This window comes from Hevea brasiliensis, chromosome 4 (assembly GCF_030052815.1).
Source record: "Hevea brasiliensis isolate MT/VB/25A 57/8 chromosome 4, ASM3005281v1, whole genome shotgun sequence".
In the NCBI taxonomy this organism is placed as follows: Eukaryota; Viridiplantae; Streptophyta; class Magnoliopsida; order Malpighiales; family Euphorbiaceae; genus Hevea; species Hevea brasiliensis.
This window is the reverse complement of record NC_079496.1, coordinates 24,414,502-24,433,961: the sequence shown is the minus strand read 5'-3', so window position 1 is coordinate 24,433,961 and position 19,460 is coordinate 24,414,502. Positions and strand designations below refer to the sequence as shown.

The 19,460-nt window shown below is 30.5% G+C and overlaps 1 protein-coding gene and 1 non-coding gene across 7 annotated transcripts; one reads left to right on the top strand and one right to left on the bottom strand.

The window, feature by feature from the left end:
• Positions 1-11,842: 11,842 nt before the first annotated feature.
• Positions 11,843-11,914, bottom strand: TRNAG-UCC (transfer RNA glycine (anticodon UCC)). The gene has a single exon. It is a non-coding gene; the product is annotated as a tRNA-Gly (tRNA).
• A 95-nt stretch (positions 11,915-12,009) lies between these two features.
• On the top strand, positions 12,010-15,534 carry LOC110670139 (uncharacterized). Of its 6 annotated transcripts, none has more exons than XM_058145628.1 (3): positions 12,010-12,160; positions 14,102-14,281; positions 14,610-15,534. In XM_058145628.1, the coding sequence occupies exons 1-3, from the start codon at positions 12,049-12,051 to the stop codon at positions 15,314-15,316; spliced, it is 999 nt and encodes a 332-aa protein (XP_058001611.1). In that variant the 5' UTR covers positions 12,010-12,048; the 3' UTR covers positions 15,317-15,534. The 6 variants fall into 6 exon arrangements, with proteins under 6 accessions (XP_058001611.1, XP_021687789.2, XP_021687787.2 ...); XM_021832097.2 differs by having other exon boundaries at positions 13,901-14,281; XM_021832095.2 differs by having other exon boundaries at positions 13,886-14,281.
• The last annotated feature ends 3,926 nt before the right edge of the window (positions 15,535-19,460 follow it).

Below are 19,460 nucleotides of genomic sequence, written 5' to 3'. Positions count from 1 at the left end.
TTGCTTTATCAAGTGCTCATTTTTTATTTTCTTTGTTTTCATGCTCGTAATTTTCGTCAAGTTTATGTTATATTAAAGAGCCCCACGAAGGTGATTATTCTCTTGAGTTTACCTTTTGTTCATCAGTTCATGTTATGTATTTGTTCTTAACCTTTATTACCTTCAATTGTAGTTATTCTGGTTACGGGTAATGTGTAGGTAGTTTGATAAAATGTTGGTAGCTGTATCTTAACACGAGAGTTTCTTTAAAATAATAAAAGTTTGGATAATAAATCGGAGGAAAAGTTATGAAGTCGAACCACTAAACAAACTCAGGAGATAGCCTAGTATAGTGGGGGATCGAGGTAAGATCGGATCCCAACTAGCAAGCGAAAGAGATCGAACATTGTCTATCAAAAGGTACTGGTAAGGCGATCACAAAGGAGATCGGTAAAAATTCAGTCAGGTATCCCTACCTAGTTATAAGGTGTCAATGGGTTAAGAGAAGCCTTATTCGGGTTCCCAGTGTTTTCGAATGCCAGAACCCTTGGTCTAAGGTTCTTACGATATACAATCGTAATTAAATTCTAAGAGGTCAGGGGAGAGTTCTTACCCGATCCTCATTCAAACAAAAAAAAGGAGATCGGAGGAGAGTTCTTATCCGAGATCCTTCATTAAAACTCTAAAATTACAAACTTAAAGAGATCGGAGGAGAGTTCTTATCCGATTCTCAATCAAAATTTTAATAAATATGTGGAGATCGAAGGAGAGTTCTTATTCGAGATCCTGCATTAAAACTCTAAAATTACAAACTTAAAGAAATCGGAGGAGATTTCTTATCCGATTCTCAATCAAAATTTTAATCAATATGTGGAGATCGGAGGAGAGTTCTTATCCGAGATCCTTCATTAAAACTCTAAAATTACAAACTTAAAGAGATCGAAGGAGAGTTCTTATCCGACGCTCAACCAAAATTTTAATAAATGCTTAAAGAGATCGGAGGAGAGTTCTTATCCGATTCTCAATCAAAATTTTAATAAATATGTGGAGATCGGAGGAGAGTTCTTATCCGAGATTCCTCACTCAAACTTTAAATAGATTATCCCTAGAGATCGAGAGAGGCTTTTACCCGGATTCTCTCAAATCCAAACTAAAATAACACAACACGCAAAATAACCCTCTAAACCAAAACCGCTACGCAACACCAACTCACTAAGGGTCGTCTCATGTATTTATGTATCTGGGTAACCTGAAACAGTGAAAAATCAAATATTCCCTTTTATCAAAGGGATTGACACCATCATTCTAACCCCCCCCCCCCCTAATTTCCGATTTTAATTTGTAAAGAGCATAATGTTAAATCTGTTTACCCTCATAAAGGGACGAGACGGGGTGCCTAACACTTTCCCCGCCTGTATATGGACCCCGAACCTAGAATCTCTATTTTCGAAGTTGTTTCTTTTAATTTATCTTTTTTTTTGTATACAAATGGTTTTCTTTAATTTCCCTCAAAATTAAAGTGGCGATTCCTCACTCTTTCCCACTTCGGTGAGTGTTCGTACAGGCAACTGCAAAATACTATGTGACACATATATTGGTAGAGTCCACCAGCTTGTATTTTATTTTTTATCATTGTAATAAAATTTTGGATATGTAATGTAAATTATGTATTTTTGTAAATTAAATGTGCACATGATGTAAATTAATATAGTTTGAAATTTTATATTTGAATTGTTTATGTATGGAAATGTTTTAAATTTCTTATGTATTTATATGAGTGAAACTTATTGATGTTCTGAATGAGAAAACAAATTTGAGAATATATATAAAAATAATTTTTTCGTACAGGTGGGAAATCGTCAAATTATTAAGAAATGAGGGGAAACTCCGTCAGTTTTTCTGACAAAATAATTAGATATGAATTTAAATAAAATTAAATGTGATAACCAATAATATAATGAGATAAGTTAAGATGCTCCGACACACTATGTGGTATGCCTTGCTCGGCTACACTGTAGACGGATAAGGGGTGTCACAACATTGTTAAATCTGCTTGCCCTCATTGAGGGATGAGGTGGGGTGCCTAACACCTTCCCCATACGTACATGGATCCCGAGCTTAGAATCTCTATTTTAGAAGTGGTTTTAAAATTTTTTATTTTTAAAAATTGTTTTCTTTAATTTCCCTCAAAATTACAGTGGCGACTCTTAACTTTTTCCACTTCAGTGAGAATTATCCAGTGACTGCAAAACCCTTGCGACACAAGGCTTGGGCCATTTCAGGGGTATTTTCTAGGTTTTTTTAACCATTCTTGAATGGCAAAGATTTAGGGATTTTGTTGAGGCTTTGTCATGCAAAAGTTGACTTCTAGTTTTTCAATTTCTTACTGGATAATTTCTTTCTAATTTTTGGTTTTATTTTGTGACGAACGAGGTTATGGTTTTATTTAAGAAGTTTTGCATTTTTAGATTGGGATGAAAAAGGAGAGGGAGAAGGGAGAGTAAGAGACTTCTTCTTAGGAATCATCTTCCTTGTAAAAACTCTTGGGTTAGATAATTAGGAAGGGAATTGGATCCTCTTTTATAAACTCAATATCAAACTTGAAAACACTTAAAATTATTTTCCATTTGGAAAAAATTTATTTATATGTGATATTTTGCATATCTTTTTGTAAAATCTCTTTTGTAGATTTGCAGAAGAAACTCTTTGCTTAATAAATCACTTAAAAATTTTTAAAATGCATAGCACTATGAAAGAATATCTTTCTTAACAGTGGAATAATAGTACTCAGTACTATTTCAATGTCTTGAATGGAATTATACTATTTATTCTTTATTGACTTTCAACTATTTAAGGATTCCTCAGTATCTAATGTCGGATGCATCAGATTCCATAATTTTGTATGCATTGGGATATGAACAATAGAGATATGGAAGTTCCTTGACTTGTTGCTTTATTTGTCTACAAGAGTTGTGTGCTTGTCCATCCATGGAACATGCTATTTTTTTAACCTATCATGCAAAGGCTTACAAAGATTGTTGATATTAGGATAAAAATCTAAAACATAATTTAAACTTCCTAAAAATCTTTGTAATTGTTTTTGTCTAGGATTTGATAAGGAAATTTTTCTGTAAATTGTATTGATCTCTTGATTAGGTTTATTGTGCCTTGTGTAATGTAATGACCTAATTCTTAGAAAAGACTAAGTTTTGATTTAAACATAGCTAAAAAATTTTTGTAAATAATAGAAATAAAAGTTTGTAAATGCTTAAAATGTTGATCAAGGTTTTGTGAAAAAACAAGAACATCATCAATATAAACAGTGCAAAATTGTGAATATGTTTGGAAAATGTTATCATGATTCTCTAAAATTTAAAAGGAGCATAATATTTTTTCATATTAAAAATATTAGCATCATGTAATTTTTGTAACAAATCCTTTTTGTTTGGAATTGGATACTATATTCACTTGAGAGCTTTGTTTAGAAGTTTATAATTAATAACCAATCTAGGAACTTCTCTTTCCAATTCTGCACTCTTATTGATGTAAAATGCTAGAGACCTATATTTTGTAACAAACCTTTCTTTTATTAGATCATCAATTTCATTTTTGCAATATTGTTTCAATTCAGCATTCATTTGAATTAGTCTGGCTTTTGTTGGGATTTGTTTTTCAACAAAATCATTTTCATATGATAAATTTTCCTTATTTTTTTATGCTACCAAAAGCATTTGGTAAATTTGAACAAATTGTTTGTTTAATTTTGTTTTATAATTCAGAACTTTTTTTCTTAATCAAAGTTTGACTTAACTTATTTTGTATCCTATGAGAAGAAACATCCTTTTTCAGGAAAAAAATTTTGTTTTTATTTACAAGAAATCAAATTAGTAATTTCATTCTCATAAATGGAGTAGTCTTTGAGAAAGTTTAAATTCTTGACTCTTGGTTTTTCAATGAAGGAAAAAATCAATTTTTTGCCATTAATTTTGGTAACAATTCCATCTATATCAACCTTATATGGAGAAATAAGATTGATGAATGGTGTATCCAAAATAATAATATGATGCATATTTTTTACTAAAACAAATAAAGTATTGATATCAAAATTTTCATTTGAACCGATGCATCAATTTTAAAATTGATTTTCATGTAATAATCATTTGTAGCTTTCAACCTTTTTGTTGTTTTTTTTTGAAAATATTTTTTAGGGATGATTCCTTCTTAGACATAGTTTAAATTTGCTCCTGTCTCAACTCAACTCAACTAAGTATTTATCCCAAAAATTATTAGGGTAAACTATATGGATTCTCTTTCTCAACTCTAAACGATTTTGGGTTAAATTCTCGAAAATTTGTAATGCTTCTAGGTCATGTTGTACTACTCTCCTCCAAGTCAGTTTAGGTCCAACCCTTCTTTTTTTTTTTTTTTTCTATCCTCTAACCCAATGTACTCTACTTGTCTAACTGGAGTCTCTGTATGTCTACGCTTCACATGACCAAACCACTTCAATCTCCCTTCTCTCAACTTATCCTCAATTGGCACCACTCCTACCTTTTCTTTAATACTCTCATTACAAACTTTATCTAGTCTAGTATGGCCATTCATCCACCTTAATATTCTCATCTCTGTAACTCTCATCTTAGACACATACGACTAGGGGTGTGCAAACGGTCGGTTCGGTTTCAAACCAAATCGAATCGTTAAAATCAAAAATTGAAAATCAAAAATTTTAAAAACCGAACCAAACCGATTAATAAGAGAAAATCGAATTGAATCGAACCGATAAATATTGATTCGGTTCGATTTTAAACCGATCAAATCAAAATTTATAAAATTTCATATTTTTAACATTAAATCTAAATAATAAAACATAAAAACAATAAAAAATAGAAATCACAACTCAAAAATCTTAAGGTTCGGTTCGGTTTTCTTTGATTTTAGTTCGGTTCGATTCAATTCAATTCGGTTTGGTTCGATTTTCTTTGATTTCCTATATATATTAATAATTTTGGTTCGATTCTGTTTTTTTATTTTTTATGAAAATAACCGAATCGTACTGAACCAATTAACCGAAATTATCAAAATTATAAACCAAACTGAACCGATTGAATTTTAAAATCAAACCGATTAAACCGAATTGAATCGGTTCAGTTCAATTTTTCAATTTAAACCGAAAACTGTTCTCCCTTACATATGACTCCTTCATTGTCCAATACTCACTACCATATAACATGGCCGATTGTATGGTTGTATGGTAAAATTTTCTTTTTAACTTATTGGGAATCTTGCGATCACATAAAACTTCTATAGCATGTCTCCACTTCAACCATCCGGCTTTAATCCTATGACTAACATTCTCCTCACATCCCCCATCTACTTGAAGAATTGAGCCGAGATATTTAAAGTGATTACTTTAGGGCAATACCATTCATCCAAAATAACTCCTTCCCTATCACCAATTCGGTGTTTACTGAACTTGCAATGCATGTTTTCTATCTTCGTTCTACTTAACTTAAAGCCTTTTGACTCTAGAGTACTTCTCCAAAGCTCTAGCTTTCTATTGACTCCTTCTAGTATCTCATCTATCAGAACTATATCATCTGCAAACATCATACATCAAGGGATACTCTCTTGTATATGTTTCATCAATTCATCTAGAACTAATGTAAAAAGGTAAGGGCTCACAGTTGAACCTTGGTGTAATCTAACTGAGATAGGAAAATCTCTTATGTCCCCTCCTACTGTGCGTACAATAGTAGTTGCTCCTTCATACATATCTTTCAACATTTGTATGTACCTAATAGATACCTTCTTTTGTTTTAACACTCTCCATAAGACATCTTTTAGAATACTATCATAAGCCTTCTCCAAATTGATAAAAATCATATGTCGATCTTTCCTCACATATCTATATTTCTCCATCAAGCTCTGCTCCTGTCTCAAACAGTGTAATAGTATCCAATCGAAAATCATTTGCATAATCAAACAGATCTTGACTAAATATTTTTAAGAGCTAATTTGTTTTAAGACAAATAAGAAATCTTCTGGTAACTTTTCTAATTTACTAATTTGTTGGTTTGATGGTTCCAAATCAAGATCAATATCGGGTTCATCTTAATTGGGTTTTGAAGAAATTTTGATTTTCGAGAAGGAGTTGGATAGTGTGGGAATCTTGAGATTGTTTGCTTTTGATTTGTTTTATCTCTTGTTTGAGATAGTTTTTCAATCTAGAGATTCTAGATAGTGTGATATTGGTGGAAATTTTGGTTTTGGGTTTTTCAAGGATTTTTGTCAAATTATAAGGTTGATCTAAAATAACAAAGACTAATCTAGTGGGTTTGTCAAAAGATTATTGAAGTTTGGCTAAGTACTTTCTTTGCAATTCTGGATTCTGGATTTGTGAGATGACTTCAAGAAAAAACTTATAATCCCTTGTGAGAACATTAACTTCATTCTCATTTTCTAATTCGGAAGTTGTTGCTAACTCATCAATTTGTGGGTTTCTTTTTTCTTCAAAAAATTTTGAAAGGGTTGAATCAGACTCAGATAACTCCATTAGAAGAGCTTCTATTCTACTTCAAACTTTATCTTTTAATTGGATTTCATTGAACTTTTTGTTTAACATGCAATATTTGGAAATATGATATTTCTTTCCATATCTATAACAGATTATATCCTTGAAAGGTTTTAAGGGATTGATTTTTTGAAAAGAGAGTTTTTTGGAGGATTTTTTGGTTTTTGTATAGTGTTTTTAAGTAGGTTGTTTGTATGGTTTTGGTTTTTTGTATTTGGGATATGGCTTTTTGGTCTTACAATCAAGATAAGGTTTTGAAGAATTTGATTGGAAAATATCAAATTATTGACAGAAAGAACAAAACTCTTTTCTAGTTTTCTTTATTTCCCATTTGAGCCATTTTTGGATTTTGAGATCTTAACAGATCTTGAGACTCAATAGGTCAATGTGGAGCTCAATGTTTTATAAAAGCAGTTTGTTGTTGATAAAAGTTCTTATAAGTGATTTTTACTAAAAAGAAAATAAACAAAAAAAGATTATAGTTTTTTAAATATTGTTTTTTTACAACAAATGCATGATATGTAAAAACATATTATGAATTTGTTGAGATGCATCAAGTTCATATTTTATTCTTTGAATGGTTTGATATTTATGCCTCACAAAATAATATTTTTTTTTTTACCCATTTTCTTCCAAATCAGTTAACACGAATCGCAGAGCCCTAAAATGGATAAGACCAAATGGTGAGATAGTGACATTAGAGCATCCTCCTCTCATGGAAATCCAAATTCCAGTTGGCAACCAAAGTGTTATTGCTTCACCATAACAAACCAAAGGAGAAAAATAGTAGATTAACCCCAGAGTCATTATAAAAATATTAGAGCAAAATAATTTCACAAATATCCACCTTCACACTATTGGAACCCAACTCACCTATAATAAAAATAATATCGCTTAACCTACCATAGTTTTTCAAAGCCAACCTTCTACTAGCAGTACCCAAAAAAAAGAACCTCTTTTCAAACCTTTTGAAGTCTCTACAACTCATAAAAAAGAAATCCAAAGTTTGATAGCTAGCAATAATGAGTTCTTAGAAGCTATCAGAGATCAAATAAATAAGCTTTCAAACATTGTTATTCCTGAAACACCACAAACAAGCAGGGATTCCAATGCCATCAATAATCTTGAGTAGCCTTTAAACAAAATGAAAATAATTTTATCAATGAAGCTCAGACACAACCACAAAATGAGATTAACAAAATCCATTGGAGTTAATCCCAATAAATTACTACCCGAGAGCCACAGCCTCAGACCTCAACATGAAGGAAAATCCTTCTTTACAAAACTATTACAACCTAATAACTATTTATGAATGGAATATTGATAGACTGTCTAAATACAATATACTCAATATTCTAAATCAAATGACAATGGCCTCAAATGCGCACAAATGCTACAGCTCTTTATTTGACCAATCAATTGCATTGATGTTTATTGCAGGTTTTACAGGTCAATTAAGAGGATGATGGGATTTTCATTTATCTTCATCAGAAAAATTGGAAATCTTTAACACAGTCAAAATAGATTCCAACAGAGAACCAATTTTTGATGGAGAATGCAAATAAATCTAAGATGTGGTGGCAACTCTAATCTTTGCAATATCCTTGCGCATTGTAGGAGATCCATCCCATCTCAAAGACAAAAAAGCTTAGTTACTCTTTAATTTGAGATGTAAAAAGTTTAATGATTTCAAGTGGTACAAAAACACATTTCTCATCCGAATCATGCAAAGGGAGGATTTCAATCAGCCATTCTGGAAAGAGAAATTTCTTGCAAGTCTTCCTTCTTTGCTTGGAGAAAGGTTCAAAATAGAATAAGGGAAACTTATGGTGACAAATCACTTGTGGAGATCTCACTTATATAGAACTCAATAGTTCACACAAAAGGAAGGTTTCAAGATCTGCCATGATCTCAAAATCCAAAAACAGCTCAAATGGGAAATGAAGAAAACCAAAAAGTAGTTAGGTTCTTTCTGCCAATAATTTGATATTTCCTAACTAAATTCTTCAAAACGCAGTCAAGATTCCTAATCTTGATCTTGATTTGGAACTATCAAACCAACAAATTGGTTTGATTATATATATATATATATATATATATATATATATATATATATATATATATATATATATATATATATATATATATATATATATATATATATATATATATATATAAAACCTTTAAAAATGGCTTTATGAGAGTGTCCCATTGTTCAATAAGATTTTTTAAAAATTGCCATAGGGTATAACCTCTTTTATCATCTTTATTTTTGTACTTTTTGTATAAAAATTAGCTTATTATATTAATTATGAACTTTTATTTAAATGTTTTTAAATTTCAACTAATAAAGTCTTATCTCATCAAAAAATAATAATTATCTAAAAATTCTTTTTACTGTGTCTTTTAAAATTTTTAAAATTATTAAGTTTATAATTTCAAATATTATAAAACTCAACTCATTATATTATATATCTCTAAAAGTAATCATTTTTTAATTAAATTTTAGGTTAGATTAGAAAAATGATGAATTTTACATACACACGCACACAAGCACACAAGTCAAAACGTCTACCATAACGGTTATTATGAAACAAGATTTCTTGCTACCTATTACCCATCATCATGAGAAGCATTCTCCAGTCTTTTATGCTATTTCATCTCTCTTCCTTTCTTCCCTTTCTTTCTTTTTGTTCTTCTAATTCATAAATATTAACATGGCAGTAGAGTCTAAATTCAATCTAAATTCTCATAGCTTCCTATGAAATTTCCAAACTTCCAATGTGTGTTTTCTGTCCTAATTTCCCCCCAAAATTTCCCTTTAGCTTCCATCAAAATTTTCTACCTTTTAATATTTAAAACAAAAAACCTTTGAAAAGAAAACCCAGCTCTGATGTCACTATCCCTTCACACCCATCACCTATCCAACCTTCCAATGTCCCTTCTGCCACCACAAATCCCTTCCTCTGTTTTAGGCGAGTTAAATGGTGGATGTCTAGTTATCTGAAACTAGGTAGAATTGCATATCCATTCAGGTCAATCTAGACCTAAAACTTTACCCATATGAGGGTTTATTGTTTCTAGCATCTAAACCTTCCCTATGGATCACTTGCCATCGATTTGCTAACTCCCATCTTTGGAACTAAATGCTAGCGAACTTGGAGCCAAAATTTGATGGGTCAAATCAAAACTACCCCTAAACCTAGTTGATCCCACCCACTATTTTGTGCTACTGTCTATATTAAATACATCCATTGCCTCCTACACATATCAACGCCACATTACCTGTTAGCATTGCCATGTCACCTGACATAGTAGTTCTATGTCATCACTCTTGCCACATCAATAAATTTTTAACAATGTACACTTTGCTAATTTAGGGGTTTTAAATTTTATTTTGCCATTCATTTTGGGTAAAAAAGACTCCAAGTTGTTGAAATTTAAGTTTTCCTTAAATGAGGTATGCATCCTATGGAGACTTATATTGATAGACTATAAGATGAGTTATGAGATACAATTCAAAGAATACAAGATGATTTTCTTCTATTTTGAGCCTTCTCTTTAAATATAAGCTCAATTTGGTTGGGTGTTTGTTTTAGTGAACTATAGGGCACTTGGTTTATTACTACTAAGAGTGTTTTGACATTTGTTCCCTTTAGGTTTAGTATTGCTTCTTCAATTCCTTTATTTGGGTTTGTTATTTTAGTGCCTTTAAGGAGTATTTTGTGACCTTAAGTTGATTATTTTAGTATCTGGTGTTTGGTACATTTTTGTCAGTGTACAAGGCAGGAATATTTGGCTGTGAACTATTTCTGCTATTTTGCAGTGATTTTGGCACCTTCTAGAAGGTGTACTATTAGAGGTACACTATTATGCTCTAAAAGTTAATATTTTCTATGTGTTATGGTAGTTTGGGAGGAGCTGAGTTATATCCAAGTGCTATGGTGTGCTTTCTTTGGGGTTTTGAGCTTTTTGTACCTCTATCTTGGTGATAATTCTTTGTTGGTTGAAGTTGGTATTTTGTTTCCTATTGCCTTAATTCTTACTATTGGTCCTTTTTTGTGTTGGTGGGCTACCATTTGATACTCCCTTTAAAGGTTTGTTGAAATTGGACAGCTACTACATTGCAACCATATGGGTTGTTTGGGTGAATATCCACCCATTGTTTTGGTGTTTCCTCACTGGTTGCCTTAGGAAAGAGTATGCTTTTTTTCTTTGGTGTTCAAGCCCTTGTGTACATGTTTTTAAATTTGGTATAGTACTATTACTTTGTGGTTGAACCTGAGGGATCACTAAACCTGCTACAGTCTTTTAAAAAGAATCTCATCAAGGGAGAATGTTGAAATTGATGAGATTCAATGCTCCATTTTAAGGGGGTGTTATGGAAAGTTAATATTTATATTTAGTTATTATCTTAATTATTATAGGATTTATATTCCCTATTTAGTTAGGATTCATATTCCTAATTAAATAGAGTAGTTATAAGAGATTTATATATAAATATGTAATCTTTTATTTTAGAACATGAGAATTAAGATGTAGTCTTTCGAGTTCTTTCCTTTCTTCCCTTTCTTTCTTTTTCTTTTTTTTTTAATTTTTAAACCATAACAATAAAAATTAAAAATTTATTTTAAAAACATTTCTTATATTTAAAAGTCTAAAAATTTTAATAATGATGCTTCAAAAATCATCGCATGACATTTTTTTTTTACTTTGTTTATTATTTTATAAGTATATATCAACTAATTTTAAAATAATAAAATTAATTAACTTATTTATTTATTAACACTTCAAATAAATTACAATTAATCAAAAAATTTTATTATTAATAAAATTTTATAATATAATTATAATAAAAATATATATATACTAAATTTTTTATCAAAATAAAATAATAAATAATAAGTGCAACGCAACACTCAAAATAACTGGTTAATAATTAACAGAGGCAAAAACTAGTATGAGTATTGTTATTTTTGTGTACTGGAACTTAGTGATTTTTTTTTTTAAAATGTATGCTTAAATTTAAAAAAAATATTCGATTTAAGCATATTGAAGATATAACATAAAATTTATTATATCTTAAACAATCTAATTTTAAACTAAAACAAAAATCAAAACTCAAAGATAATTTACAAAATTTGTAAAATACTGTAAAATTTTTATTTTTATTTTTCAGTTTTGGATATAAATTTTTTTTTTAATATGATCTTATTATTTTAGAAAAAAAAGTGAAATTTAAAGAATTTAAGACTGAAAATTAAAATAAAACAAATTGAAAAATAATATTGCGTTTGCCGGGAGTCGAACCCGGGTCTATTGCTTGGAAGGCAATTATCCTAACCGTTGGACTACAAACGCTGATTTCGGTTTCATAAAGGTGATTTTTTATATTCTTTAAATAAAGATTCTTCACAAATTTCTTTTTTGAAAAAATATCTGCAGGCTCCTCACTTTCTCTGAACTCTGATGTCTGTGTGTGCGGAAGAGGAGAAATGGCAATGCGATCGGTTTCTTTGAGCCGGGGTATGTTTGCAGTAAATCATAGTCTCCTCCAGAAAAGTAGAAAGCACCCACCAATCCCAACTCTTATTAGGAGGAGAAGAAGTAGGTTTCTCCACTCTTGCTTCCCTGTTATCATTAGTTACAAACAGTATGATTTCCAAGGTATTATTTTCTTTATTGACTAGAATTTATGTTTCTTGACGTTAATGGGTTCTGTGATTTTTTTTTTTTGTTTTTCTTCAACCTTGCGGCCTGAAAGAAACTACTGTTGTCGATGATAGCTTTTTCCTTGAATATCTTTCTAATTTCTTGAATTTAGAGTTTTTACTATTCATTAGGATGAGTTTCAGTCAATTAAATGCAATTATGTTAGAACCAGGAAACATCAAATATCAAGTCATTGAGAGCTGCTCTAATGGATAGTCATTGTTGGGGATTCATGTTAACATGCTGCAGCCTTCAGTGAATGAATTGTAGTTGGTCTTTAAAGTGGCCACGATTCTTTATTGAAGGTTGTGCGCAAGAGTTGCAATGGGAACTAGTAGCTCTGTCTTCGATTGTTAAAGAGGGTGTGTTACAGTTCAATTAGGAAGGTCTTTTCAGCCCAATATGTGTATGATGTTAACGGAGCCTATGCTAGTTTTATTATGTATGAATGGGTACCAAACATCCCTTTCTTAGTGAATTAATTTTATATGCGCTCAGGATAGGCTATTTTTTCTGTTAGTTTCTTTATTATGTAGGGTCACCGTGTAACTTAAAATTAACATAATAGTTTAACAGAGGAAGAATATGATGACTTCATTGGGGATATGTGCCCTTGGAGGTTTGTCTTAATTTGCAGTAAGTCAACATTATTGGAATAGTTTCATTTCAAATGTTACAGTGCTTTCATTTTTTTTTTTTTTTTTGGATATTTGATATGAACCCCCCTACTTTGGGATTAAAGCTTTGTTGCTGTTGTTATCGTATTCGATGTGACACAAATTTTTAAGGTTTGGAGCTGTTCATAAACAATAACAAAGAGATTGTGTTTGCCAACAGTACACAGGCCATAGTTTTGAAACAATTTGTTCTTTGATTATGGTGCCCATCAATCTATAGCCTTCAACAAGCCTGCCTATTAGTATTGCTAAATTTAGATTTTCATATTCTTTATGATGTTTTGGCATTTTCATTGGACTGAATACTAAAAAATCATTTATCAAAAATAGAACTAAGTTATATTGAACAATTAATCTGAGAAATTTGAAATAATTTGAATGCGAGGGTAGGTCTTGCATTTAAATTGTGAGCAATTGAGATTGACAAATATATTTCATCAGATATTAGATACATGCGATTTGCATACACAAATAGCCTTGGTTTATTGCTTCATCTCATGTTTTATTTCCATACCTCGTAAGTGATGATTCTCCTGTCTCCCACATATAAGATATAATAAGAAACTTCTTTTGAAGTATGTTCCATATGGGATCTTATCCACATATGGAAAAGCATAACCTGTCTTGAGAGATAACATAAGTTGTCCCATTCGATATCTTTGGATCCAAAAGTGATGTCAATTCATATGCAATGAATTAATTACAAATAACCAAGTTTTCGTTCCTAAATATTATTCAACAGCAATACAGCACAGTTAGAATGAAAGACATTGTTAACTGAAGAGCTCTGCTTTGTTTATGGCATTGATTTAAATTGTTTAGTGCAGTGGCAGTAATGCCATATGTGCACCTTATGCATTCAATTCCAATTTTCCAATGATGGAACATACAACCATTCATTATAATTTCTGAATTCTGCCATTAACACATAATTCATAAATAGGAAATTCTATTTCAGATTTTCATGGCTATGCAAAACCTTCACGCCTTTTAGAAGCCACAGAACCAAAATTTTGCACAGAAACCTTACAAGGGAAGGATTTTACATCTTTTGGTGTTGTTAGATCTCAGTCTTTATTTAAGATGAAGATACAGACAAGTAATGCATATGGCTCAAGTATGAGTGATCTGAATGCTGGAATACTCTTATGCTTGGTAGACACAAATGGTGACTCTATATTGCAGAGAATTCCCGTGATTTTGAAATCGGATTCTACAGAACCCATGGATGAGGTTGAGTGCAGCATACTTCATTTCCAAAGAGGTTCAATTGATGAATTCACTTTCGAGGGACCAAAATTGGAGAGAATTGAAGCTCTTTGGGTCGGCATTGAATCAGGTTTGTCTCTTCTAGATGTAGGTTGTTCTGATGGCCTATAGGCATAGTAATTGTACTTTCTGCACCAGAATTGTGGAGGATATTTGTTGGGGCGCCCATTCACATATGGCTTAAAGACATCAGAAATATGCTGATGCCTGCCTTATAATTAAGTAAAACACACAAGTCATGACTAAATCTTTTTCACATAATCTCCACAATGTACTAATTAAATTGATTTAGGTTTTTGAGATATCATTGTAGGAAATGCTCTTATATCTGTTATGTTTGACTTGAGTATTGTAACAATGGGTTTTAGTTTCCTCTTTGATTTGAATTTCTAAGTCAGGTCAGTGGAGATTAGACAATGTTAGCCTGACAGTCATTAGTGCTTGTGTACCTTCACTGGAGCAAGATGATAGAGAACAGATTCAGTTTACTGGTTTCCATTATGAATTTGAAGTAGACGATGTCTTGCTTGGAGAGAAGAGTGAAAGATCCGTGCTGGAACTAAGACCTAGCACAATTTCAGAATTATCTGGGATTGACCCATTCAACTTGTTGAGTAAAAGCCTTTCAAATTCAGCATCAGGGTCAGGTGGCAGGATTTCTAATGAAGAAACTATGAGAGAGTATGCAGATTTGAAGTTATCTTTGCTGTCATATGATGCTGCTTTAATTTTTGGTGGTTCAGTAATAGCAAATTTCTCAGCTGGAGAAAATGAAGCTTTCGCATTCTTTATTGGTGGAACTGTGGGCTTCTTATATTTGTTGTTGTTGCAAAGATCCGTTGATGGAATACCTGCTTCGCCGCCAATTTCCCGGAATACAGGAAGGATTGATCAGTTATTTAGAGGGTTTAAGGGGCCAGTATCAGGCTTGACATTGGCGTTAGGATTCACCTTTCTGGCAGTGAAATATAGCTTTGGAGATTCTCCCATGGTGTTGACCCCAAAAGAACTTTTGTTTGGAATGATGGGATTTCTTGCATGTAAAGTTGCAGTGGTTTTAGCAGCATTTAAGCCAATGTCCATGGGTTTGAAGGAGAATGAATGATACTTATCATTCGTTTTATTTTCTTCTTCTGTAGAGAATTGAAAGATTTAGATATGGCATGGAATACAACAGGAAACATTCCATTATGTACATACGTGTATATAAGAAACATGAGAAATTCTTAGGTGGGCTTGTTCTATCACATTATTTGTAGACTAAATCAGTCAAATTATTTTATGGTAATATAATCATAGATAAATATGTGATTTAATTTTTAATTATCTTAAAAATATGAATATTTCTCAAAACACAGGGCTGAAATATAATAAAAAGTTGGATTAATAATGATAAATTTTCTTGTGTTTTCAATTGTATTCAAAAAGCTTTGGACTTTGCTTCCTGTTTCTTCTCACTCTCTTCTTTTCTCCATTTTTTTTTCTCCCAAACAGGGATTTGGCCCACAAATCTTAATGTCCTGTTACGTACAAAAATTCATTTAAAATTCTATATTTTTAATTTTATGAAATTACTTATTTTCGAGTTAATATTATCAAATTGACACAAGTTACAAATAAATTTTAAAGTAGCACTGCTAATTTTGACTAAAATTTTTATAAATTGCAGATGAATTCCACACTTTATCCTAGGAAATTAAATAATTGATTATTGTAAATAAGTCAAATTATACGAGTATTTGGTTTGATTATTTACTTTTAACTTTTGATTTAAAATATATTTTTTAACTTATAAATTAAATTAAAAATATGATTAATTGTCAAAAAAAACATGAAATTTGATAATTTTTGCAATTAAACCATGAAATTTATATAATTGTCAATTAAACTCTCATATTTGATTAATGTCTCAAATTAACTCAACATCAAAAAATTGTTAGTATACTTAATGGGAGTTTCATGTTAGCTGCCATATCATCAATGTAAAAGTCACATAAGAAACTCCAAATTAGAGTTAATTACAAAAAAAGAAAAATGAAACTTGCCTATTTTTGCAATTAAACACTAAAATTTGCATGATTGTTAATTAAACTCTCACGTCTAATTGATAACTCAAATTGACCTAACTATCAATAAACCATTAGTATGTGGTGTTTGGGAGATAATTGTAATAACTTTTATTTTGATTATTTTAGTTGGGAGTTGCACTTTATAAATTTATTATTAGTTAATATTAATAGATTATTGATTAAGGAGAATGATTGTTCTTTCTTCCAATGGTTTGATCTACCTTATAATGGCCCAAAGAAGGACCTAGTGACATATTTGCTTCAGCAAAAAAATGCTTTTAAAGAGAAAGTTATAGTGTTTGAGGAAATTAAAAACAAAATCAAAGAATGCAGTTCAGCAAATAGTGTGATTAAAATAATACCCTAATTAATTATTTGCAGACTAGAGTTGAAGTGTTGATAAAAATAAAAAATACTATAGAATTTGACTTGTAATTTCTTATTTGTTGAAATATATTAATGGTTTATTGAAAGTTGGGTCAATTTGAGATATTAATTAAACATAAAGATTTAATTGACAATTATGCAAACTTATAAAAATTGATAAATTTCATGGATTTTTTAGCAATTAATCCTAATTTGAGGTTTTTGATATGACTTCTATAGTAATAATATGGCAAATAATATGTAACTCCCGTTAAATATACTAATGAGCTCTTAATGATCTGATCAATTTGAGACATCAATCAAACTTAAGGATTTAATTGGTAATTATGTAAACTTTATGGTTTAATTACAAAAATTATCAAACTTCAAGGGTTCTTTAGCAATTAACCTTTAAAATAAGTAATTAATTGTTTGATAAAATTATTTAAAAATGACTTTTAAGTACTTTAAGTATTTAGTTAAAGGAAACTTAAAAGAAATTTCAAATACTTTTTGTTTAACTTATAAGCCAAACCAAACACTAATCTACTTATGACTTTTTATTTATAAGTAGGTTTAATCGACTTATAAGTCAAACCAAACACCCTCTTAATAAACCTTTAAATGTAATCTTAATTTTAAAAGTCATTTAAGTTTGAATTATTTTAAATTTTATATAACATAAAATAAATTATAAATATTTTAAATTAATGAATTCAAATCTCTTCCTTGGAAACTTACTGATGACTATCCCAAGTGATTTTCTTAATTTGTTTTATTTTATTTTTATTATTTTTCCTAATAAATTCTCATATTTGTATTTTTTTTAGAATAGATGTGAGTTTTTATCTTTAAATTTGTATTTATTACAAATATATATGAGGTTCTCTCCTCAATATTGGAATCTTGTTATCACTATATTGAGATTTCGTTTTCTTCTTTTAGTGGGATTTTGTTTTATTTTTTGAATTATTTAAATGATCTTTTTTGCAGTTCAAAATACAGGTTGGATCATGATACACGTGTATCATATGGGTATTTTAAGACACTATTGCATTGTTTTTCATAGCATTTAAGTAATTAATCACATGCATTTCACTTAATTTCATTGGTTTTTGTTAATTGTGTTAATCTCTGCTTAATTTCATATTTTCTGTATTTTATCAGGTGTTTTAAGAAAGATCCAAGACATAGAAGTCGATTGGATAAGTTTGGAAAGTAAGAAAAGCAAAAAGGGTTACTGCATAACTTTACACAGGTCGTGTAAGGACATAGTCTGACCCTTGTAACCTTCTAGCCAAGAGAAACTGAAGAAGATATAGAGAAGCCATAGTAAATGAGTCGTGTAACAAACCCCGTGTAACTTATATAGCCTCGTGTAATCTTCTGTAAGCTGAAACCTAAAAAGTCAAGGAGAAGACAGTAGTACATGGGCCATGCTAATAGCCCCGTGTAAACTCCCTACCCTCGTGTAACTTACTACCTCCTCATAAATAAGGCCGGAAATTGGTCCAGAGACTTACACGGCCGAAAGCTGTATAGTGCTACACGGGCTATGTACTTTGTAGCAGATAAACTTCTGTTTTGACTCCAACTCCCTTCCACTCATTCTAAACAGATTTCTAAGGCTCTTAGGACTCTGAAACATGACCCTAAGGCACCTAATATAAATACTAGAAGATCGAGACTTGCAGGAGAGCCTTTTAGTTCAAGTTAGAGATAGTTTTAGCTTGTAAACCCTAGTTTTCTATGCAACTTGAAGGGAATCTGCATCGGTATCAAGGAGAAGGACTCTCAGCTGAAGTTCTTAAAGTTCAAAGCTGTAGAATCTTTGTTTCGAGTTCTTTTGTTTTATTTCTTCAAATTGTCTTATGTTCTTTCATTTTAATTTCAATATGTCTGTCAAACTCACCATGAGTGAGTAGTTTGTTTAATTCTAGAATTAGGAGAGTAGCACTATTAATTTCTGTTATGGATATATATTGAGTTTATTTAATGAATTTGAGTTTTTTTCTTTAATTTAATATTCTGTATTCTTAATACATGCTATTTGTTCGTACCCATTTAGTCATGATATAAGATACTAGTTGAAAAACTGAAAGGTGAATATTAGTATTGAAAATCGGGATTTTGAACCTAGGAAATCTGACCTAGAAATAGATTGACATCCTTTATGGAATTTCATAATTAATCAAAGAACTTAAAAGATTTTAATTAAGATTAATTGCCATGAAAGTAGGGTTCAGATTAACTAAAATACACCTTAAATGCCTTGAGAGAGAACTTAGGATATCTTACTATTAATTTACATCAAAGTAACAATTCTCAATATGTTAAATAGATAAGGTTAAGTCCGTAATAGGGCTAAAGTGTGAAATCTTAATTCTGAAATTGTTTAGTCAATTGATTTCTGAATTTAAGTTCATAACTTTGTTTTCTTTTAACTCTCAGCATTAGTAGTTTAGAATTAATCTCTCAACACATTCAGTAATTTAAACAGTCAAAATTACTGTCTAGCTTGATATTTACACCTATAATTCTTCGTGGGAATAATACTCTACTCACTACTATATTACTTATTTGCAATCCGTGCACTTGCAGAGTTGTAAACCAGCAAACAGATCGTTAATTTCTTTTGAATGGAGACTTTCAATATTCAAGTATGAGTAATGATTTTATATCAGTAGAACCTGGTAGTGTAACTTATTCCTTTATTAACATTTGGTAATTTAATCTCTTCTTAGTCACAGAAGTAACAAGTTTTTGAAATGACAATATTATAAAGTTTTTTTAATAATCTAAAATGAAAAATAA

Bases quoted from the DNA above. Each gene is read 5' to 3' on its own strand.
- LOC110670139 (XM_021832093.2), top strand. From the start codon at position 12,049: ATGGCAATGCGATCGGTTTCTTTGAGCCGGGGTATGTTTGCAGTAAAT. The intron at 12,221-13,885 runs GTATTATTTTCT...ATTCATAAATAG, and splicing joins CAAACAGTATGATTTCCAAG to GAAATTCTATTTCAGATTTT. The intron at 14,282-14,609 runs GTTTGTCTCTTC...TTTCTAAGTCAG, and splicing joins TTGGGTCGGCATTGAATCAG to GTCAGTGGAGATTAGACAAT.